Here is a 25,234-nt window from a genome sequence, read left to right on the forward strand (position 1 = left end):
AATATTTTCTAAAATTAAATCCTGACACTAAAAATTATATGCTTAGAATTCCAAATATACCCCAGAATTTATGAAAAATTATTCATTACTTTGAGAGATCTATAGTTTTCAAGGCTAGAAGTCTTCACATTTCTATGTAGTGTTAGCTATAAGTGAAACATGTCCATACAGATATTTTGAGATCTTTCTCTCTTTCCTTCGATGCACACACGACACAATATGTAATGTATAACAGAAAACATACCAGTATCCACATTTACTTCTAAATCTAGATTTATATCCATATCTATACTTCCATCTTGTATTTTAGGCATAAGAACACCTACTATCTAGTATCTATCCACATGTTACATGGCAATTCTTAAGATTTCCAACAACTTTACAAATAAAGCAAGAGAAGATATTTACCTGATTCTTTAACCCTTGAACGTGGCGGTTGAAGTTATGAACCAAGGTTTCTGCTTCTTGGGCTTTCTGGAGGGCATTCCTGGAGAGGGTCAGGGAGCCCTGGCAGCCCCGGCCTCGGCAGGACGGGGTCACGCATGGCATGTCCCCTCCTCCTCCGCACACCTTACAGGAGAAAAGATTTGTCTCAAAAAAGCAACTTGTTGGCAGACTTTTCTCTAATTTATCAGACTCATGAGGCACAGCTCAATGCACCATGCATACGTGCGTCCCAGTGGCTCTTGGTGTTTAGTACACACGGGTGACACATTCTAAGTTTCCAGGTAATTGAATAAATAGCTAAATTATTTGTTATCAGCAGTATGCCAACCAAAGCCATTTTTATATTTATAGGTTTTTTTGGGGAAAAATGCTCATATGTGCAGAAGCCTCATGTTATTTTTGCTTTTTAAATATAGAGATTAGCTCTCACCTAGAGTGAGGCAGGGGGAGCATTATTCCAAGATGTACCGTTTTGGAAACAGGAAATAATATAAAATAAATAATAAAATCAAGTCATAATTTTTACTTTTTTGTTTTCTGTCAAACTATAACTTCCAAAGTAAAATATGGAGATATGTCTGTTCTTTGTATCTTATATGTATTATATATATTTATATATATTATATATTATATATAATCACAAAGAAAGAACATGTAAGAGAGGGAAATGCAGATGAGGAGGTCTGCATGGCACGTAGGAACTACAGACGCTACATCATCAAGATAATTTACCTTTTCATTCAATATTTGGATATCTGGTATCTGAATCTGCTTTAATTTTTCCAATGACAAGTTTCCTCTTGAGGACAGTGCATCAAAGATGGTAAGTAAGTCATTCCTTGTTTCTTGAGAGTTATTGATGATGGAAATGGCATCATTAGTTTTTTTTTCAGTAGATGATGATCTCTGATAATAGTTCCTGATGTTCTTTACGAAATCTATGTTGACACAAATTGAGAAGATAAATTTTGTGAAAACAAATGAAATAATGTATCAGCAATCAAGGTAATGTGATTCTTTGACTACTCTCTTAATCTCAGTGGTTAATAGAAACATTTAACGTCCTCTTTGAATTTGCAGTTAATGGGGAAAGATTAGAGGTAATATAAGAGAGACAGAGTTTTGAGATATAAGTCTTTACTGTCTGGGTATAAGCTTGAGCAAATCAATTAATCTCTTAGACTGTGTTTCCTTATCTGTAAATTGGTGACACTAATGTGTGAGGATTAAGAGAGACAATATAAAAATGCTCTGTAAAATATCCCACACATGGAAGGTGCAAATTGCGACCTACTTACATGGACCCTGATAGGACACATCAACTACATCCAGCTAACTGGGAAGTTGACAGCTCTTTCTGCAAAGAGCCAGAGAATAAATATTTTAGGCTTTGTGGGCCTTATCATTTCCATCACAGCAATCAATGCTGCCATTGTAGAGTGAAAGCAGTCCCCAGGAACACATACAGACATAAACAGGTGAGACTTTATTGCAAAAACACTGTGGGGGTATAGTGTGCAGGCCCTTGATTTGAGGCTGAGGACACAGCTGACATCCTGACTTTTCTGTGTATCTGTGTGCCCCATCTGTTTCCTTCCTTAATCTTCACAAATGCTGTGAGGTGCACACTCGTGTGATCACCTTCATTTTACAAATATCTGCCAGTGAGGCTTGACAAATATCTGCCACTGAGGTTCACTGAACCCCAGTAGTTTGACTCTCGAGCCTGTGTTCTCTAGCACTTTTCTGTATTTTCCATATTTTAATTAAAATATAAATGCATAAAATAATGTCATGTTTTCACATCAGTGATAGCATATCAAGGCTTTAAACTGTAACTCCACATCTTAGGAACCAGAGGCCAAGGGTCCTGATTTTTCTTAACCATAATCCAGGCATGAGACAACCATACCTTATCTTTTATAACTTCCTGGTTCTTACACTGACATACTCTTGATATATCATGGCTTTAATTTATTGTAGAAACACACATACACATTCCTACTGCTTGGAATGATTTTTTTGTCTTTATCTGGCAAATTTATATTTATCTCGTGAAGCCCAATTCAGTCGTCACCTACGCCTCTCAGCCTTTCTTAATAAACCCAAGGGGAATTCTTTACCTGCTTCTCTATTCCCGGAAGCAGCTTGAAGATGCTCTAACACAGTCTGTTTCTTGCTTGGGGTTTTTTTTACATGTCTGTCTCCCCCACCGGACTGGAATAACCTCAGGTAAGGACTTGCTGTGTTCATTTCCCCCTCTCTGGTGGCCAGCACAATGTCAGCCCTTGAAGAAAACTACTGTTGCACTGCAAAGTTTGAGGATTAGTATGGGCCAGTTTTACTTTCTTCTACCTGGCTTAGGTGACCCCTGATGGATTTTCTGTTTTATTCTGGGGGTGCCTACTTCCAGATTAGGAATCAGAGTAACTCCCCTAATTTTACATAGCATGTATTGAGTATGATCAAGTTATTTTATCAATTTAGCTGTTCCATTAGGATCATTTTTTTCCCCTCTTTTAGGTCCAGATTAGATAAAAACTTGAAGTATAAACACAGGATAAGGAAAAGCAGACAATATTTAATCTTGAAGTGGATTTCATTTGTATTTCCTCTCTACCTCTCGCTTAGAATGAATGGTAGATGTGAATCAGCTCAGTGCTGCCTCTCCTGAGAGTAACAAATAGTCTCTTTGCAAAGGTAACTGGCATCTCAGTGAGCTCATCTCAGTGAGCTAACTGACATTTTGCTTTAGTGTTCCATTTCTCCTGCAAGTTGACCTTGGCTTTGAATGAAATTTGGGAAGTGGGACCTGGCTCCTATTTATTTTTAGGAATTATGTAATATGAATTAAAGGCTACTACTATGTTACATGACTCCAAATCCCTACCTGGTTGTTATGAGAAATGTGTTCAAATCCTTTTGTCTCACATTCCTTTGCGTTTATGGTGGCTAGAAATATAGTGGCTGATACTCAGGCCTAGAAATGTGTCTCAATTCCTCATGGTCATATTAGAATTTCTAAGTTGTTGATCCCTTGCATGGTTTAGAATTAGAAGATTGTTTTGGTTTTTGTATTTATTTTGTATGAGACATTGTTAACTTTATGTGTTATTTTGAGTAAATGCTATTCAGGTTCTTCAATGCGTAAAAGTTGAAATATTCATGTACAAATAATACCTTGAATGGGAGTGTTTTCATGTTCCAAGTGCTTGTGCGCTAAGGAGGTGAGAACAGGGTGACTCATTCATGGAATGCCCTGTGCATTTCATCAACCTTTGTATGGAAACACAGTTGAAATGCATTTTCTCTTACCCATGATGCTTGTATTACGGGCTGTGGAGTGCAAATCAATTTCTTCCTGAAGACTTTCAACTAAGGCGTTTGCTGTCTTGCTCATTTGTACTATTGTTTTGGTCAGATTTTGAAACTCATACACTGTTTTCAGTTGCTCATTTAGCTGCAGAATTTGTTTCCTGTAGGGGAAAGTGAGAGTAAAATGAGTCTAGCTTGTATTACATTGGACTGGTGCAAACACACTCACACTCTCTCACACTCACTCACACTTACACTCATTATTACATTTCCTAAACATTAGGACAGTGTCCCACTTCCCAATTTTCATTTGACAGTTTATAATTCTTTGTCTTATCTCTTTCTCATTAAGTTTCCTGGAATATTTTGTATTTACTTCAAATGTGATCAGTATACAAAGTCTAGTAGAATAAAGGCTTTCAAATATCTATTTCAATTGTTTGTGTTTTCTCTGTCTCCTTCTGCTTTGGGTTTTCAAAAATCTGTACTCAGACATGGTTCATTTAAAGAGAGCTGGTCTATCTGGGGTTTTCAACACAGAACGAAGGTAAAAATCAGTTCTTTCTTTAGAATACATCTGCTTCTAGTAAGGTTCTTTTAGAGCCACTGCTGTAGAGGGTCTTCACTTTGAATTTCCGCAAGTGACACCGAGGTTTCCTGACTGGCAAGTGTATTCCTAGGGGCATTCATTTCTACCACTTTCTTCTTTGATGGGGCACACCTTTGTTCTGCTTCAGTTTGCTGGGTTTTAGCACACACGGTGGATTCAAGTGAGTAATTAGTATGTCCCTCATGATGGGGAAATTGGGTGGAAAGCTTGAAGAGTACAGTTGAGGGAAATTACAATGTGAAATTATGGGACTAATTTCTCTTGGCACCAGTGCAAAGCATTCACTAATGTTTGCTAACATTTTCTGCTCTAACTCTCTCTTCTAATCTAGACTTTTGCTGCAGGCCCCATCTGTCAGGGCTATAATTCTTCAGGCTAATAATAATAACAACAACAATACTAGCAATTACTATTATTATAATTGGTACTCTTTGAGCACGTACTATGCTCAATAGCTTGTCTCAAGTAATTCTCATAAGAATCCAATGAAATAAAGATCACCCTTAATGATGAAAAAACGGAAGTGTGGGGAAGCTAAATGACTTTCCCAAGGCCACACAGTTACAAGTAGATTTGAACCAAGGTTGTTTGACTTCACATCTATGCTCATCACATCCTGGGTTTTTTGTTTTCCTTCTCCCCGTCGACTTGTAATCCACCCAGCCGATGTTTATTATCTAGCCATACCAGGCCCAGGGAATCCAAGCACTATACAGGTGTCCCTGCCCAAGGGGTCCTGCAGCGAGGTGCGAGTAATCAGCACGAAAAAGTGCGCAGATGGAGAAGGTAACAACTGCCTTTCTCTGAGGTCAGAGGAGGCTTCAGAGAGGAGGGGGTGTGTGGGTGCTGTTACAGAGGAACGGGAGTCCATCAGGTAGATGGGGGTCAGCGGGGAGAAGATTAGGCACTTTGGCTTCTGGTTGAAGAAGGCTCGGTAGCCCCTACTTTCCTCATCACTTCAGCTCTGGCCCTGGGGCTCTTCATCTCTTACTCTCTTCTCTCTGGCTCTGCTTGAGGTTCTTGCAGTATCTTTGTCTAGAACATCCACTGTGGGCTCATCCTGCTTTTTCAGCTCCATTTTACCTGCCATTTTCTACAACTACAGTCCAGGGGCCATGGGCCAAAGCTCATATCCAGACATGTTTTCTTTGGTATAAATGCAGTTTAAAAGCATTTACTGGATTAGCTTCTTATATTTGAAAGTGGGGGAGCATTTTCAAAGAAATCTGGATGTCTCCCATCTCTTGAAATTGGTGAGATCTGGGAACACAGGGCTCCAATCCTGCAGGGCAACAGTCCCCACCAGGGCACAGATGTGCCTGTTCTTGCTGGCCAACTGGCCTCGACCACGTGACTCCCTGGGCCCTGCAGCTCTGTTTGTGATGTGGGTGGCTCTGCCTCTGAACCATGCAGGCAGCTTGCATTTTCTTCCTTGTGTAACTTTGAAGCAATTACTATCCACTTCTGGTGTATTGGCTTACAGATAATGAATTACTTATATTTACACTTGTGCTATGTATAACAAAAAAACTTCAGCTTTAACTATTCCTTGGCAGGATCTTTTTATTGGGGACAGGAGTATGCTTTGCTATATAACCACAATCTTTTTGGTTTCGTAGTAGCCTGGGTACACCTCAGAGGGTGAAAACTATACATAACTTATTCTCGTCTTTCATAGTTAATAACCAGTTCTGCTTAACAACGGAATGATTATCACTGCCCTGGCACTGTGGCACTGCTATCTGGAAGGCGGTTACAGCTCAGTAGGAGTAAAGGTAAATCAGAGCAGCTGGCACACTTTTTCTGTAAAAGGCAAGACAGTAACCACATTAGGTCTGGACCAGAGTCTTTGTCACAACTACTCAACCTGCCTTTCTAGAGGGAAAGCAGTCACAAAGAGTATGTAAATAAATGGGCATGGTTGTGTTCCAGGGAGACTTTATTTACAGAAACAGGTGCTGTGTCAGGTTTTACCTGTAGGCTGTGGTTTGCTGATGCGTGGTGTGGCACAAACAAAATCTCTCAAAATGCATGACAAATGAAAAAGGATTCAATAATATTTAATAAAAATGACATTGCATTTTGAAGGAATTATCGTACTTGTTTTAAGACTTCACACTGAATGTATAGGCTTATAAATAATTGATGAGTTTGGGAAGATTTAGCAAATATTCTCTGAATGCATGGTTGAAACATGTATATTATTTGCAGTAGAAATTACTGGAATGCTTCCAATTTTTCAGCTGGGTTTGGACTTCCCAATTAACCTCCTGATGATCACATTTTTGTTATAATAGGGACATGTGAAAAAATCTCATGGAATCCTAACTAGGACAGAGACAAACAGGATTATCTGAATAATGATCATTTTTCCTAATATTAGCGTAGGTACATTTCTAAAAGGAAGGCTGGTAAAGGTCAGTAGGAGTTAAGGTAAGCCATGATATTAGCTATCTATTACTTGAGCACGAATCTTACCGAACAGAGTCTTGATAATCCTTGACTTTTAAGAATTCCCCAGATGAGAAAACAGGATGTTTCAAAATCCTTTCTATTTCAGACATGTTCTCTCTGAGGCCTTTGAAGTCGGCCTCACAGATAGGCAGGGTCTCTCTTTCATCTTCCATGTTAGCAGCCAGCCTCATTAACCCTTGCACCACTTTGGAGAGGGACGAGACCGCGTGGTCCCACTGATCAAAGCACAAGTGGCACCGAAGACAAGCAGGGAACTGCTGGCCATGACCCCGGGCACAGCGGTCACATCGCGGGCCGCTGACACCCTCGCGACAGCGACACATGCCTGTGTCCTGGTCACAGATGGGCGTCTGGGTACCTTCCCTGCTGCAGTCACATGCTAAAGAGGAAGAGAGAAGGAGCACAGAAAGTCAGTCACCTGGTTCTTCGCTTATAACTAGCTCAGGATAAAGTCCTCGCTCCTCTGCTGAGAATCTCCCCAACTCTCACTTCTAAGATCAACAGTTTTTTTTAATGGTCTGGTGATTTTAATTGCTTGATGTTGACAATTTTTATGAAGCTAATACTGGTTTGCTACACTGCATAGGATTCAGAAATCCAGGAACCCATCCTTCAAGTGTTACCACAACACACCCACCACCAAGGCACCATCTCCTCTTCCATGGTCCACTGGGCTGCTCCCTCTTTTACCCCACCCCCCACCCTCACTGGAGGCCTCAGTTTTACGGTCAGATCTCTAGGGTTTGTTTCTGATTTGGCTTTCTCTGACTCTTTGTTTCTCTATATTCCAAATAAGAACAAATATGTTCAAGGTCATTAGTCTCTCTCCTTCTGGTTCATTGTACTTAACATAACCCCTCCAGCTCCATGCTGTTGTGAATGGAAAGAGTTCATGTTTTTAAAGATTTATGTTTATTTATTTATGCATTCAAGAACTGGGGTCCAGACCAGAGGTGCAGGGGGTGAGAGGATTCACCAGAGACAGAGTGGGAACCAGAACATGCAGATCCATTGAAATACACTGCTGAGGGGAGCAGTCCGTGAGACAGAAGAGGGCTGCAGAAGAGTTAGCTTCCTGGCTGGGGATCACAGTCAGGCAGCAGTGGCTGCAGATAGCTTGATAGCCCTGAGACTTTAACCCCTGTGCCACCAGGGAGGCCCAAGAGTTCATTTTTTTTTTAAAGATTTATTTATTTATTTATATAAGCACTGGGCACAGTCAGAAGCGCGGGAAGGTGAGAGAATTCACCAGAGCCAGAGCGGGGAGCAGAGCAGGCCGAAGGACCGAAGTACACTGCTGAGGGGAGGAGCGGGCGGCAGGAGAGGTCTGCGCCATGTGGGACCCTCCTCCGGTGGCCGGGGAGCAGCCAGGGATTGAACCGGCGCTGCTGAGGCTGCGGGCAGCTTCGCAACCCAGCGCTCAACCGCTGCGCCACCAGGGAGGCCCTCATATGTCATTTTTACCGTTTGAGTTTACATGTGGGTTCTGCACCTAAGCAAGGAACATGGCTACCAGTCATGACCTTGTCATGATTAAGGAATTTTAACATAAACTACCAATTTTATTAATAATATTGATAACATTTAATGTAGCCCAAAGTTTTTATATAGAAGAACAAAAATTTTTAATAGGATGATAAAGATTTTCTTCCAAAACTGGAATTATTGAATTTTCTAATTAAGTCCACATTGTTAAAAGTAACAACCAAATAAAATAAAGGAGTTCAAAGTTCCATTGGTACATAGCATGGCTGAGGTAGGGCCGGTCTGACTGTACTCATGTTTTTTAGTTGTTAACACTTACGTGTGCATTGCCTGTGTGTATCGCCATAGTAATTTTCCTTGCACTCATTGCAGCGTTTCCCACCATAGCCTAATTTACACGAACACTGGCCTGTAAGCTGTGAGAACAGTCAGGGTGAGAAATCAACAAGCTTTATGATCTGAAAAAAGAATGCATTTTAATACAAAACCATTTTCTGTCCAGTGATTTAGAACATACAGCTGTGCGAAGACAGGGCAGGATGATTCCCACGGCACTGGCCACCCCTGACAATACTCGGGATCCGGAGTTAATGTGTTTTGGGTTAAGGCTCTTGACTATACCGCCTGCTTCCAGCTGTTCAGAGACAGGTGGCCCCAAACTGGGAAACATACACAGATATAAATGAAAACAAAACACATATTAGGAAATGGGCCACATTCTTTTCCTCCACAGTTATGGGAGTTTGCCTGTAATAGACAGTGGACTAGCATTCATCAATTAATCTGGCAAATAATATTTTTGCTATGGAATGCATGATGGTGTTTCATCCAATTGAGCTTGTGCTTTGCTCAACAGAACATTTTTCTTTTGTATTTGAGGATTTACCATTTAATGACAGTTATTTAACTGTTGTGAGGGTAGAGTTGAGCTTTTCTATATCCTACCAATTAGATTCCTGACCAGCTTTTCTGAAATCCAAGGAGGTTGGAAAATTAACAGAAGAAAAATATAAAAGCAAACCAGGGTTGTGGTTGTAGGTTATACTTGACGAAATCTGCTTAAATAACAACTTCATAAATATGCTTCCAGCAACGAAATAGCTGGGTTCATATAGAGATGGCTCTACAGAACTCCTACCCAGCTTTGGAGTTCCCTCTAGTTTCTGTTCAAATGCAGGGGATTATATGGAGCCTGTCACTCCTGACATCTATCATGTTGCTTTTTGTCCTTGATCGTTAGGTGGTGCTTTCTTGCGTTGATACTGCTCCTTGTAACTTGTTCCCACTGTCCTTTTATGGTATGAAAAAGACAGGTAGCTTCCCTTCTTTCTCTAGTCCCTCTCCCAGCTAGAGATGGCCATCTCAACTCATGTTTGCTCCCTTCTTTAAATTGGCCACTCCTATGTCATTCTTTTGTCTTCGTCAAAGAAAAGCATCGTCAGTTCTGCCCACTATCTATTGGACACAGGTTAGTTTGTGTTTAACTATGGCGCTCAGAAATGACAATAATGCTCCTGAAGTTGTCTGAGCAGCACAGTGGACAGTAGGACAACGACTGTGCTGAAGCTTGCAGGGGCACTCCCCTACTCTAGCTGAATGGGTATTACCTCTTTGGCTGCCCAGACACACAGCTGGCCCACTTGAAGAACACAATAAAAATCCTCAGATGTTTTTCACGTGAGCTGGTGCCAAGTTATTTCCCAACCTGTATTTAAGCAGTGGATTTTTAAAATCCAATTGTAAGACTTTACTTTCACACTGTTAACATTTCATCTTCTTGTTTCCAACCAATAAGACAGCCTATGAGGATATCTTGTCTCTTGTGCTTCCTTTACCATATCACCTTACAACTTTTTAATATCTGCAAATTTGATTAGCATGTTTCTCCAACTCCATCTCACTGTTGATGAGAACACTGGCCAGCATATGTCTATCTCTGTAAAAAGGCACTAGGGACCACCTGCTGGCTGACATAGAGACATTTATCAGCTGTTGTTTAAACAGAGGGGAATCTAATATCCATATGTCTCCTCTGTACTCCAGTAAAAGTGTACCCTAATTGTAAAGAGTACACTTCCTCAGGAATTCCCTACGGACCAGAGAACCCCCAAAACCTTGTCATGAGGGCTCTTAGGCTAAACAATCCCATTTGATTTTCATGTTCATAGGTTGCCCTTAGCCACCACGTCTTTGCTAAGTGCTGCACAAATAAGTTTTCTTAAAGCTCTCAGAAGCATGTCAGCCAATGATATCACGAACATTAGGAATCTCTCATGAGTTATGAAACAAGTAGTCATGTGCCCCATGGCTGGTGGCTGCAGATGAGGACTGGAGGGAGCATCCGAAACATTCAAAGTAATCTCAAGCCCAGATCTTGGTTTCTAATGAAATTCTCCAATAATGTTAACCAGAGCTCCTTGAAGAAATGGCGGATTCTAGGATGGTGGCAGGAAACACAAGATGAGCTTAGAGCATCTTGTAGGACCAAGAGGGCAAGAGTACTTTAAAAATACCCAAAATACTGGAAGGTTAAAGGGACATAGAGACCAACCAAAAGAGCTCCCAGTGACCAAAGCTGGAACAATTTGAACAACAAAATAAAGTAGTATTAGATCATAACTCAATAAAGGATCCATAAGTGCAGACTGATCTAAACAAGTGAATAAATGGGGGTAGAACAGACAAATAAATCTGCAATACCGAAGAATTCCAACAATTTATGGAGATATTTTGCCCTCAAGAAGGTAGAGCATTGCTCCCACTCCTTTCAGGTAGAGTGTACATAGTAATTTTCTCCAAAGAGTACAGAATGGGAAGGAGGAAGAAGAACAACTTTGTAGAGTAGAAACCCAACAAACATGATTTCAGCTGAGTGATCAAGATTCATGTCAACAGTGATAAGTCATACAAATATTATAGACTCTAATATATGATGAGAATACCTCCATGACTCTTTTAAAACCAGAATTCAAGTTTATCTTCAGAACAACACCAGAAAAATTTGCATTGAGGGACATTTTATAAAAAAAACCCCTCAAAACAGATAAGGTCATCAAAAATGAGGGAAGTCTGAGAAATGATCACAAACGAGACCAACCTAAGGCTACATGATGACAAAAGTAATGTGGTATTGCGGTGGAGCCTTGGAACAGATAAAGGATATCAGATTGAAAAACAAGGAAATAATGAATTATGGACGTTCTTTAGAAACAGCTGAGGCTGGTATGTTATAAAGACACCATATGAACACTAGGAATGACAGCCCAATTTTTCAAAAAAAGGAATTGTGGTTTCTGAAGGCTTTGACTCATAATTGAATTTAATTAATGATGGCTGATTTGAGTATTCTCTACATGTTATGTATAAAGTAGGGAAAGGGAAGGCTGTGTGTGAATTCAACCTTTCTAGTCATACACAGAGAAGGTTAGAGAAAACTGAAATATTCTCTCTCTCTCTTTCGCTATCTCTCGGAGTTTTCATTCCTTGATAAATGCTGACTCCACTACCACTACATAACAGGACATAATAGACAATTTCACATATTTGGGAACTCCCAGTCGCCATTTCTCACTAGTACATGAGGCAGGTGCCTTGCCTGGTCACAGTGGCTGCTGTGGGAGGTCCGGGGGTTGCAATCACATGGCTCACATCCTCTGCCGGGGACCAGATTCCAGGATCCTTCAGCACACCGGTCACAGGTCTGACCTGTGACATTCGGCAGACAAGGGCACGTGCCAGTGACAGGGTCACAGCTGCAAGCTCCCTCGTCTGGGGGACATTCAGCCGGACTCACACCAGAAGGATGGCAGGAGCATCCTGGGATAACAGAGTCGCAGCAGGAGGTAAATTCAATGACAGTACTGGCATTCAACAAACCACACAGAGAGCTTTCTAGACCTGGGTGCATCATTTCTCCAAGGGCCCAAGAAAGCAACACTTTACAGAAGTACAGGATTTATCAAAAAAGCTGAGTAGGTCAAACCCATTTGACCCATTCTGATCTTTTCAAAGAGCAAGTACATATGGTTGTGCCGACTATGTCCGAAAAGCTCACAACTAGAATGACTGGAAGTCTCATCTTTATCTCATGCCATTCTGAAAAGTCCTCATCATGGAGTCAAGCCCTCATCTTCTACATCAGCAGTTCTTATATTTATGTTAAAGTCACTTGGTGTGCTCAACACAATGCACATTCTTGGGCCTCACTCCCAGAGATTCAATTCCTGGGCTCTGAGGCACGGCCTGGGAATCTGCATGCCCACACCCACGCCTGCTCCCAGGTGATTGTGGCACATTGCCTGTGGACCACATTCTGAGCAGCCGTGAAGGCTCCAAATACATCAGGGCAGGTGTTAGAGGCAAACTCACACCACCAGGAAATCCACTGTGGCTGCATCTGAAATACCTGCAGTGACACTGTGCCCATTTCTGCCGCTGAGTTCAGTGCAACAGCCCTATCACCCAGTGGAGCTGACGTTTCTGGCCTAACTGAAATGATCACGGGGATGTTTCCAAGCTGACCTCCACCGGCCCAGGTTCGCCCTCCCCCCGCCTCCAAGAGGAGCCAGTGAACTTACTCCTGCAGGTCTGATTGAGGGCCGAGCCAAAGTAACCAGGTTTGCAGAACTGGCAGTGGGGCCCCTGCGTGTTGTGCTGGCATCTCAGACATTCCCCTGTGCGCCGGCTGCAGGACTCCGGGTCCCTCGCATCGATATTGTTGTTGCAGGCGCAGGGCCGGCAAGGCGCTCCTGAAATCCTGGGATCTCCATAGAAACCAGGAGCGCATTCTCCACAATGCACACCTGAAAGAAGGGAGAGGAAAAGGGAGACTAGAGGGGGTGCAGGTGGGGGACGGGACATGGAGACCGATGTAACTAGAGAATAACCGGGCTCCTCTAGGTGTAATGAGAGGTCACGCACGGGGAATGAATAAGGAAAAGTGTTCCGAGCGAAAACAAAACTCTCATTAAAATGTATTCTCCATTCAGAGAGGGAAAAGATTATTCTGAGCATAATAAGACCTTGGTGAAGAATGGATTCTAATCTTTCCTTTAAAACAGTGCAGCGGTGAGTACAGGATTTCTGGGTCCTCATTTACACCATGTGCTGCAGTTGCTTAAGTGCCAAACTGTGGATCCCCTCTGCATCTGTGCTCCTCCCACTGAGAAATACTCTTCTTGTTCAATCATGGTCTTAGTTCTTCAAAACTGACCAACCAAGCCACTAAGTAAATCAAGAAAAGGTTGAAAGGAAGAGAGGAGAATTAACCAGAAACATAAGTGACCTCAGAGGTAACGATGATGAAAAAAGTTAGTCATGTAATTTATTATCGTCATGACAATAGACCCATGTATTCTAAGTGTGACTAAATCAAGTAGACTTCATAAACTTTTCCTTGCTTGCATTCTATATGTTTGTATTCATGCCTAAATTCTTCAAAATAAAATTTTTTGATTGAGCCACAAATACTGAATTGATTTATGCAGTCTCTGTACAACGTTCAGATCCGGACTTCAAGACAACTCCAAAATTAGTTATATCTGTGAAATTCTAGTTAAATTAATTGCCTGGAATTATACCAAGAAAGCCATTTGACTCATTAAAATTTTTACTTTTTAATTGCTTATTTTATCTGTGTTACTTAATCACATATAGATCTTATGTAACGTGTGATGATTTTACTTTAAATAAATTAATTTGATTTGAATTCACTTGGTCATTTAGTTTCCCAGACCATTATTTAAAAATAGTTATAGCTCAGTGGAACAAAATTTTAATTATCATTGGTTTTTGTTTAACTTTGTTAGGTAAAACAGCAATTTATCAAACTCTGTCTTCTTAAAGGACATTAGATTAGATTCTGCACAATGCATTTGCCCAAGGCAGATACATTATGAACATGTGGTCATTTTTCAGATAGCAGTGTGGGGTAGAAGACAAAACCATCGTGAACTATACTTCATACCTGTGTAACCCTGAAGACAATTGCAGATTACATCTGAGCCCCAAGGATTCTGATGACAGGAGTGGGCAAAATACTGATTGCTTGAGGGAACATCTGGACACTGACAAGGACGGCAGGACTGTCCTGAAGAAGGATTTCCATAGTAGCCATTGATGCATCTGTCAAGGCAATTTCTTTCTTACCAAAACGTTCCTGGGAAAAGCTCACATTAGCCAATGTGGATATGCTGTGCTTTAGGACATTGCACATTTCAAATCTCAATATTTTACAAGATTCTCATTTGTTCTGTAAAATGATGTTTTGTCTTATTTTGAAAGTCCCACTGTAGAGTCATTAAACCATTAAACTCAGAGTAAGAGAACTGAATTTACATGTCAAATTTCAGGAACAAGAAAAACAAGTTGCCGGGCAACTGTGCCCGTTGTTGATTTAATCAGACACTGTCTGGCTCGTAAAAAGATGCTGAAGGATGGTGGAATGATGCTGTGTGTCCCCCACCCATAGCAATCATTCTGCTTTTAAATATTGTTGAGTCTCTACTCAGTGGCCCTTCAGGGAATGTTGTGAGATCAGAACACAAGAAAGAAATTACAAATAAAAGTGCACAAGAACGGCATACCTTTCACAGTTTCTTCCTGTTGTGAAACCTCTGCAATTGAAGCAGGATCCTGTCTCTGGGTCACAGCGTTCAGAGAACCCATTACAAAGGCAAGGATGACAGTCAGGAAATCCAAAATAGCCCGGCAGGCACTGGTCACAGTGTTGGCCAGCCACCTCTCCATGGCAGGGGCACTGTCCTGTTATTTGGTCACATACAGTGTTCTTTGAGCCGCGAGGGTGGCAATGACATGCTAGATGAAACAGAGAAGCAAGTTGGGGAGGGGGCAAGTGGTCAGGTGGTGAAAAAGTCCCTGTTCTGCTTTTGTCCTCCCTAACCTGCCCCAGCCTCCCAGTCAGGGTGGAGAAAGCGCATGTGTGAAGTGCTCAGTGAGCCTGGTGTATTCTGAGCCACAGACAAATGTTTGTTAACAAACAATCCATGCATTCAATCAATTAACCGTTTGTTTTAGACAACTGGTCTTGTAAATGTTTATGACTGAACAAGTAATGTTTTTTGAACTGGCTCCATATATCTTGGGCATCAAACTTTGAGACAATAAAGAAGATAAGACCCTTCTCGAGTTGGTTAGATTGTTCTTTGTCCTCACTGAGACAGTAGAGAATCAATCCTTTTCTGATAAGTTGTTTGAGCTAATCTTCCCTACACAAAAATATGGCATTGTTCTTTGACAGGGTGATTCAAGAAACAAATGTTCTTTTGATGTGTCTTCCTTTGCAATCTCAAGCACATCAAATTTTTTTTTTTTTTTTTTTTTGTGGGACCCTCGCCGGTGACCGGGGATCGAACTGGTGCTGCAGAGGCTGCGGGCAGCCTCGCAACCCAGCACTCAACCGCTGCGCCACCAGGGGAGGCCCACATCAAAATTTTTTTTAAGGAAAAGGAATAACAGGTAATGACAGACCTAAGCATGGTGTACCAGGCAGGCAATGACCAGGAAGATGCCCATGTCTCTGACCACTGACTGGCTAGATACGTTCCCCGACCTGAAAGAAGAATTAGTCTGCTTGGAGGTGATTCCTCAGGTGATTCCTGCCTGGTTCCTCCTCAGGCGGGTTCCGCGGAGAACAGTATTTTCACTAACGGCTTACATTGTGGACAAACAACTCTGTATCCTGAACATGACTTACTATCTTGAGGACTGACTTACTATCTGTGAATGAACTATGAATGCACAGCTTGAAAAAATGAGTTCTGAGCTGTTTGTGACCCCAGCATCAGGAAGGGCAACAACCTGGGGTCAGCGTCACCCACTTCCTCAATGCTGCGTCTCTAGCCCCTGGGCAAGCGCGTCAGCCTCACAGTGTGCCAGTCCTCATGACCTTCCCATGTCCTACCTAGATGACATCTATTTGACACAGACTGAAAACCCCCAAAGCAAGGACCACACCTTTACCATCGCTCACACTTCCTCAAGAGTCCCTGTAAAAGCTGGTGCCCATTGAATGGCTGAATGAAATACAGTAGAAATCTCATAGACATTTGCCCACATAGAAGTGTGAATGGCGGTGTCAAATTCCTTACCCCTCCCCCCTTTCAGCCCCCCACATCCACTTTCCTGCCTTCAAATCTCCAAGGCAGTGACCAAGTGAGCCCCCCATTTGCTCTTGACAACTCACAGTGACAGCCGTGGGGGCCCAGACCATAGCTTCCTGCGGAGCACCTGTCACAGCAGCGCCCGGTCACCCGCGGTTTGCACGGACACTGGCCTCTCAGAGGGCTGCAGCTGGGGCCCACCGAGCCCTGGGGGTGGCACTGGCAGGCTGCAGGGAACAAAAGAAGGAAGACAGGAGAAGGAAGTGAGAGGCGTGTCTTGTCCTGTTAGTGACTTTGGCTCACCTCTTTCATTAGGCTCCGCTCTGATCCTTAATTACCTCATCTGCTAAATGGGGACAACACAGGATTCACCTCATGTGATTACAGGGATTACAGACAATGCCAGTGAAGAACTTAGAATGCTGTTTGGTACATAGTGTGTGCTCAATAAAAATTACTTTGCAAACACCACAAAAAATGAAATATTTCAATAAACCGTTTTAATTACTCATCTAATGTAGCTATTATTATGAGCATTATTATTTAATTCCTCATGAACTGTTTTGGTGCTGGACTCTATCTTTGAGTTTTCCTCTCTACTATCTTTCATGAGATTGAGGGCACCCTAAATTCACAGTCCCGCGATATAATGGGAAAAGCACTTGCCCAGAAGTCAGGGAGCCTGGCTCTCATTGTAGCTGTCCTTCTATCCCCATGAGAAATTTGACAAAGTTTGGAGACTTGGGGGAGGGAGGGAGCTACTGGTATCAGGTGGGCAGAGGTAGGGGTGCTACTAACATCCTATAATGCACAGGACAACCTCACCTGCCCCAATAACATATTATCCAGCCCTGAATTTCAGCAGTGCTGAGGCTAAGAAACTCTGCTCTATGGCTAGGTGAAATGGACAAGTTACCGAGTCTTTGGACTCCCATAGTTTCATTTATTGACTGAAGATTTGGGGATGAAAACGTTGTTTTGAGTTCATCCCAGCCTTAAAATTCCAGAACTTCAAATAAGTGTTTTAGGACCACTGTTCCTGTAGTGTAGCACTGCAAAGTCACTGCAAGGCTTCTCTGTTGTCCACTTACTGTACTACATTATGATTCCAACACATCACAGGCTGCTGTGTGGATCTACTCACTGGGTGACTGGCATTCCCATCAGGTTGTTTGGAGTAGATGTTAAGATCAATTAAACAGAAGCACTTACATTCCAAAACGCACTTGGCGAGAGCGGTGCTTCAGTGGAGCCCATTACACAGATACTCACGCACTGCCCCGTTGTGCAGCCTGGCGGACATGCTGACCAGGAGCTTCTCACACACGCTGGGGAGCACCTCAGGGCTTACTCCCAAGGCGATTTCAACACAATTGTTCAGCTGATATTCATCTAAGTCCTGCTTGCTGAAGAAATTCTCCAATGAATTGATTTGGGGAATAAGACCAAGCTTTTGAAATAATGAGAAAAGAAAATTTATGTTCATTACTGTTTCCTGTTCAAGATTCTAGTTACCAAAAAAAAAAATAAATAAATAAATCTATGAGACTAATGTTAAAAAGAGATTTAATTCAATCCCTTTAAATTGCCTTGGAAGGAATGAAGATTTTAAGGCTTTCAATTTACTTAAGAAATCTTTAAATATTTACAGTTAATGGGCCTCCCCAGGGGCAGAACGGGTTGAATTCAGCACAGTGCTCTGAAGCTGTCCGCAGCCTCCGTGGCACCAGTTCTTTCCCAGCCAGCCAGGGAGATTCCCACATGGCAGGGCAGACCTCTCCTGCCGTCTGCTGCTCCCCTCAGCAGTGTATTTCAGTCCTTCTGCCTGTTCAGCTCCCTGCTCCGTCTCTGGTGAATTCTCTCACCCTCCCGCGCCTCTGGCCTATACCCCAGTGCTTGTATAAATAAATAAATCTTTTTAAGAAAGTGTTTCCAGTTAATGATTATATTAAGTGTAATAAGATATTCATTGGTTTTCTGAAATTCAAACTTAGCTGGGTATCCCCTTCCATTCTTCCTTCTCTTCCTCTCTCTCTCCCTTCTTTTTCTTACTTTCCCTTCTGCTAAATCATGTAATCCTACTACAGGAAACATAACCTATGACTTTTCTTTGCTGTTACAGGAGCTGAATTTGCTGAATAAAATCCTAGGTCTGTCTGCCTCAAATGGAATTATATAGCATAGAATGAAATCACAAAATTCCAGGGCATACCTTTAAAATGTACTGATGGTTAAAAATTGAACTTTGTGAAGACACAATTCTGAATACAGATACACATCTCATTAAATCAGGGGTCAATTAAATTTTCTGTACAAGGCCAGATGGTAAATATTTCTGGCTTTGTGGCCATAGGTCTCTGCAGCAACTAAGAGCTCTGCCTTTGTACTTTGAAAGTATGTAAACAAACGGGCATGACTGTATTCTAACAAAACTTTGCAGAGCTGTAGTTTGAAATTCAACCATGATACTAGAAGATACTCACAAATTAAAAATGGAATTTTAACAGAACATTTGGTTGTTATCCACAAAGCCACTTTTTAATAATCTCACAGAACCTGATAGGAGGAAGTTCCCCTAGAACTTTGGTGGTGGGAGAGGTGAGGCTTACACACACACTGAGGTGAAGATGTACCCCCCACATTTATACACTCTCATAAATCAATAACATGTTACTAAAAAATAAGTGCACATTGAGCAAACAGAAAAAAATAAGTGAAAGATAAAAATCCCACACAATTCCATTGAAGGTGGGATAGAACTGGTTCATTACTGATGATCCTGAAAATGAATGGGAGGATACTTTTCAGAAAATAACTTGACAAATTATTTCAAGAGCCACAACACCTTATATAGGACTATATTGTAAAACACTTAAAAAATAAGTACCAAGTATACATAGTGAAAAAGAGAAACAATTGAGATGACTCTGAGGCAGGGCAAGAGACAAGTGTACAAGTGAATTCACTCAGTGTCCAAACTCTACCCAGCCTGGACCTGAATTTGTGCAGTGACAGCTTTGGAAGATACAACTATGGCTCAAGCTGAGGGAAAGAGCCTGCAAAATTACTTATGGAAATAATATGCATTACTTCTAAAAATTATAAGAAGACTACATAAGCACCACAAGAAAAGGCATATGAAGGAAAAAATCCACACACAGACTTGGATGAGCATTCTGCTTACAATGACATGCAAGTTTAAGTATATAGAAAACAGCAACTAGCAAGATGATAGTATAAAAAGTGGTGGCATTTCTCCCCAAACTTTCTGAAAAGCCAGTATGCTGCAGTGGCTCAGAGCAGGACTCTGGAATCAGGAAATCTGCCAATTCCCCATTCCTCACTCACTAGCATTGCAACCCTGTGCCTCAGTTCTGCTGTCTGTAAGATGGGGATAATGACAGTACTACCTCAAAAGCTTATTGACCAAATAACAGAACATGCAAAACACCCCAAACCGTGACTGGCACATACTCTTCTAGAAGATTTGCAATTGCTATTAGGTGACTTTTATAATGAAGCAAGCACATTTGTACTTCTCAAGAAACATTTTACCAGAGATTCTAAAAATAGAATTGTAATGGAGCTCAGTTACAAGGAAGCACCCACAAAGTTCTGTGATACTTACAGAATCAACCAGGATGTGTGAATGAGCGTGGGACCCTCCTTCCAAAGGCTGAGAAAAATAGACATCTATGGAATATTGTACATCTGGTTCTAAGCAGATGGGTGTGGGAAGCAGCACGATTCTGTATTATGAGAAATAAAGCAAAAATTCAGTGGCAAAAGTAGAGTTATTTAACCTGATGGCCATCGTTTTGGTAGTGTCCCATCCATGCCGTGAAGTGGGTTCTGCATGGGGTAAGGCAAGCACTTGGTCTAGACCAGCTCAGGTGGGTGGGTACAGAGTGGACAGTAAACCACACTTGGGGTCCCCATGGCTTTTCCGTCAGATTGTGCCAAATAGCAAAGCCTTAGAAACTACTGGCTATGGGTTGGCTTTGGGGAAAGGATGGAACAAAGGTCTTCCCATCCCATGGGACCTTAAACAGAGATCAACAAGATCCCTGTTTAATTTTTCCACAAATCTCTGATGAAGCAAAATTTGTGGCCTCACAATTAGTAGGTCTTTGCTCAGCTGTTGAGATAACTCAAGCTGAATATTTTACTCTTATTCTTGTAGCATTTCATTTGCCCACATCCCAAGGCCATATGGGCAATGGAAAGGAACATTCTCAAGATTTAGAGTCAGGACTGGAATCCTGGTTCTACTTCACACTAGTTATGAGACTTGGGCAAATCCACTAAGCATTCTCGTTCTCAATTTCCTAGTCATCTGATAATAAATTATACCTCACTGAGTTGCTGGGAAGATTAAAAATATATTAAATGTAAAACATAGTACATCACACAGAAAGCACTTAATAAATATTATAGTCTCCTTCAATATACCTCTTCTTCCCCTCAGCTCCTGGATACAAATTGTTGATATAGGAATGAAATTCTAAGAGATCTTCAGTGTTCAAGACAGTTCCCATGCATACCTGGATGCCGCTGGCAAGGCAAAAGATTGAGGCTTTGGCTGTGGGGTCCTGTGTGTGCAGTGCTCCCTCCCTCCGGGGGGGTTGACCACAGTCTGGACGGCCCAGTCACCTGTGGACTAGACAAGCATGACAGAACAGCATGTCACTGTGAGCACGTGGGGATCTGTTTCACACACACAAACATGCACCTCATGGGCAATATGTGACCAAATTTAGATCCCAGGGTCCTCTCAGAAACCAGAATTTGGGAACTGAAAGAAATCTTAGAGGTTCTTCCCTCAAGGGGAAGAAGAGGCCCAACTTTTTGGTGTCTGAGTTGTGGTCCAGGTAGGAAGAATATTGTTTCTAGTTACCACTATAGCTCATACGCCTGGAAACTCCCTAGCATTCCTGACACATCTTGTCTTCAATCCCTGTCTCCCAAAGAAACAATGCTTTGTGTTCCTGGATTACAGAACAAAGAAAAAAATTGGAATCCTTTAGAATAGGATATATACTTTTTCTATAGTGTTAAAGATATCATATAAATTATATTGAGTATTATTTAACAATTTGTTGAATCATTTAAAATTTGTTATTTTTCCATATATACTTTCATATTTAAAAAAATTTACAGAATATTCTAATTAGATATATTCTAAAAAGCTTACAATTTGGAAAAGCTTTTTTTTTTTTTTTAAAGATTCATTTTTTTTTATTTATTTATACAAGCACTGGGTACAGCCCGAAGCGCGGGAGGGTGAGAGAATTCACCAGAGCCAGAGCAGGGAGCAGAGCAGGCAGAAGGACCGAAGTACACTGCTGAGGGGAGCAGCGGGCCGCAGGAGAGGTCTGCGTGCCATGTGGGACCCTCCTCCGGTGGCCGGGGAGCAGCCGGGGATCGAACCATTGCTGCAGAGGCTATGGGCAGCTTCGCAACCCAGCGCTCAACCGCTGCGCCACCGGGGAGGCCCTGGAAAAGCTTTTTAAAGCTTTCAGAGACATGTCTTTTCTGTGGAGGAATCAATATGTATATAAATCTATTTTAATGGCTTTCTTATCACCCTCACCAGGTCAAAGTTCACTGAAGTCCCTAAGCTTTCATTTGTTAGTGAAAAATGGAGAATTATGTCATATAAAGAGTTTCAGGGCAGCTACGGTCATGCAATACACAGGGAGTGCTTCCAGAATGTGCTCCCTGGAGGGACGCCAGGGGCTCTAAGACAGGCCCCTCTCACCCCCAGCTGTGTAAAATATTTTCAGAGGAGACAGTCTGTGAGATTTCAGATTATATGTTTTTTTTAATGTCATGCAAAGAAAGGGCGAGGAACTACCGCACTAGATGAAATATTTTCTAATTTGTTTCCTGTCTTGGATTTTTCTCAAAAGGTGGGGGAGGGGTAGCCAGGCTGTGGGTGGCAGGAGTTGCAGTCTGCTTTTAGTTTTTCTCATTTCAAGGAAAAATCCAAATGTAATAGATGTCTCTTTTGCATCTCTGTGAGTCTAAATCTGTTAGTTTATAAATATTCAGGGCAAAAAAATTCCCAGGAGAACAGGATTTGTGTTGTTTCAGTTATTTATTGTTCTTATACAAACATTCCATCACCACTTCCTTAAATCTACTAACTTAAATCTATAACTGCGCCTTGAGCTTCTCTCTGTGGAATAAAGCGTGTGTGTGTGAGGCTCACTTGTGTTGCTTTAATCTCTTTGGAAGACCCATTGGTTTATAATGCTCTCCAGATGTTCTACTTTTTGCAAATCAGTTTACGATGAAGCTATCTAGCAAGAGTGGAATGGAAACACTCGGTTGGAGAACGCATTTCAGCTTTTTACCACCGACAAAGTAAGAGTAGAGGAAGCTAAAGTACCTGAGTTTCATAGCGGAGGGCAATGGCGAAGTCCATGGGAAAGGGAATGTTGTTGACAGCAAATCTCAGGCCAGCCCCTGGGAGAAGCTGGGCAAACCCAGGTCCAGTCCATGTAACCGGGGTCCCAGGGACCGGCTCTCGGAAAACAATGTGAACAGTGGGCATCTGGCCCAAACCCACAGAGCCCTAAAATTGGAGAAAAACATACATAGCTTTGCCTTACAGTCAAAACCTAGACTTTACAGAACAGCCCCCACCCCCGCCCCCAATGATATGTATTTCCTGCTGTGTATGAGCCATCTGCGGCAGGGGTGATTATTCTACCAGGATGCAGTCCAGAATACAGGCGGCAATAATGTGCTGAATCTGCAGCCTTGGGACCTGTATTACTGAAGAGAATGATTGATTTGAAAGCTCTGTCTCTGGAAACCACTTTAATTTTAAGTACCCCATGTGCTAATGAACTAAGCAAATTCCATTTTGATGACCTCGGGTTTTCTCTGATATGCCTGTGGACTTCTGGCCAGAATATGGAGGAAAAGAAAATATTCCCATGCCTACATCATGGATTTTGCCTAAATGTGCATGACAATGAGAACATCCACATGGATTTATTTTTCAGCTATTACTTCCATGCAAATCAGAGAAATGCTCTTCTTCCATCTGCTCGGGGAGCACAGAGGACAAAATTCTTCACACACTTAGTTAGGATCCCTGCAGTCTATACAGCATGTCAACTGGCACCATCTGGACCCTGCAGATAACACTTCCTTGATGACTTTTTTGCATCTGCCTCTCCACACTCACAGCCTCCCCCGGAATTTTCCCTCTTGTTGCCTCTCGCCTGTATTGCTGCCACAGGCCTCTGGCTGTTCCCTCCGTTGTCTCCCTAGCGCAGCACACATTGCATGCTACTGCCAACAAGTATTTCAAGCTCTTTTCGGCTGCCAACAGAATCACACCCAAATTACTTAGCCTGCAGTTCAAGTTACTTTGTGATCTACCCCCAAATGCTCTTCATTTGAAGACTGTTTACTTAGTAGTAACTCAGAGCCAGCCTGTGAACTAGAATGCAAAGATGACTAGGACAGAGCCCCTGCCACACTGGCGTTTGGAGTCCCGCATAGAAGATAGAAATGTAAGGAAGAAACCATCTTGCCAGAGGAGGTTTCAATAGCTAGAGGAGATGTAAGCTCCTCTGTAGGAAATGTTTTACAAACATGTAAAAATACTCTTCCAACTGCAGTAGAAACCACACATGCCCCTCTCAGCTCGTCTTTTCCAGGCTGGTGCCCCCCCACCCCTTTTACTCCCAGTTGCTGTATGGCTTCCAGCAGCTCACAGTTGCCTCCCCTCTCCAGAGAGTTGCCTTCCCACTTCCCTCCCACCCCACCCCAGCCCTCCAGCTCACGGCCAATGACCGCCTGATACCAGGCGGGACAACTTTGTTGCAGCTCAGGCTTCTGGGTTCCTCTGTGGATCCAGCTGGGGTTTGTTTTACCTGAGACCTCACCCTATTCTACTCTTTCCTCTTGTCTTAAAGTTTTTCTGAAGAGCATGATGTGATGCAAGGCCCCCAGTAGCTAGACTATATGATGTTAAATAGCAAATAAAAACTCTTTGGCACGCTGGGAGAGAGACTACAGAAGAAAGTTAAATGTTTTATGTCTTAGTACCTTCAGTGTCTACTTCCCCTAATTTTTGAGCAAGGGGCCCTGGTACTTCTATTTTGCCCTGGACCTGTGTGTTGGCCTGAGCTCACAGGGAGCGGACTCTGGAGGATACTGTTGGTGTATTGTCAGCTCTCCTTTGCCAGCTGTGCCAGCTAGCCTGCAGCTCCGGTGACTGGCAGCTGCTGTGGCTCTCCACTGGGAATTGCCTTGGATGAGGGGAGTCACATTGCAGGGAGTTATCGGCACCTGCCCTGGCAGCTACAGCCTGGACTGACCAACACGGGACTACAAGAGGCTGACCCTTGAGTCTGCAGGGGACAACCTGATGGACAAATTATGCCTCAGAGTTTTCGGGGGATTAGATCACAGCTAGGCACCTCCCAGAGCTCATCCTCGCCTCACTTTTCCTCCCAGCTCTACCAAGGTTCCTTGACAGGTTCCTCCTGATGAACCCTAACAAAGCCAATAAACTGAATCACTCTTATAATGTCTGCTTCCAGGAAACCCACCCTAAAACACTGGCTAAGCATGCATGTGCATGCACACACACACACACACACACACATTTATATAACACTGAAACAAATATACACCCTTATTTTGTATTCCATGCACTATGCTGACCCAGTAAATTGATAGCATGACCTACTTACCAACAGGCATGACCTGCAACTTGAAAAATACTAATCTGTGGGACCCCCAGAGATAGAAGTGA

At 42.4% G+C, this 25,234-nt stretch overlaps 1 protein-coding gene across 1 annotated transcript in view; it reads right to left on the bottom strand.

Annotated features, from left to right (window-relative positions):
- The window catches only part of LAMB4 (laminin subunit beta 4), a 76,874-nt gene that overhangs the window by 16,021 nt on the left and 35,619 nt on the right, over positions 1–25,234 (bottom strand). Inside the window, exons 14-27 of the mRNA XM_037518655.2 lie at positions 22,847–23,032; positions 20,997–21,112; positions 20,081–20,201; positions 17,725–17,902; positions 16,536–16,679; positions 14,917–15,148; positions 14,298–14,455; positions 12,910–13,134; positions 11,928–12,148; positions 8,652–8,748; positions 6,851–7,226; positions 3,763–3,923; positions 1,180–1,385; positions 409–570 (exon numbers count right to left, since the gene is read on the bottom strand). Of these exons, the coding sequence (XP_037374552.1) occupies positions 409–570; positions 1,180–1,385; positions 3,763–3,923; positions 6,851–7,226; positions 8,652–8,748; positions 11,928–12,148; positions 12,910–13,134; positions 14,298–14,455; positions 14,917–15,148; positions 16,536–16,679; positions 17,725–17,902; positions 20,081–20,201; positions 20,997–21,112; positions 22,847–23,032 (2,583 nt within the window). The remainder of the gene's footprint in view (positions 1–408; positions 571–1,179; positions 1,386–3,762; positions 3,924–6,850; positions 7,227–8,651; positions 8,749–11,927; positions 12,149–12,909; positions 13,135–14,297; positions 14,456–14,916; positions 15,149–16,535; positions 16,680–17,724; positions 17,903–20,080; positions 20,202–20,996; positions 21,113–22,846; positions 23,033–25,234) is intronic.

This window comes from Talpa occidentalis, unplaced genomic scaffold (genome assembly GCF_014898055.3).
Source record: "Talpa occidentalis isolate TD23 unplaced genomic scaffold, MPIMG_talOcc4v2.1, whole genome shotgun sequence".
NCBI classification, from domain to species: domain Eukaryota; kingdom Metazoa; phylum Chordata; class Mammalia; order Eulipotyphla; family Talpidae; genus Talpa; species Talpa occidentalis.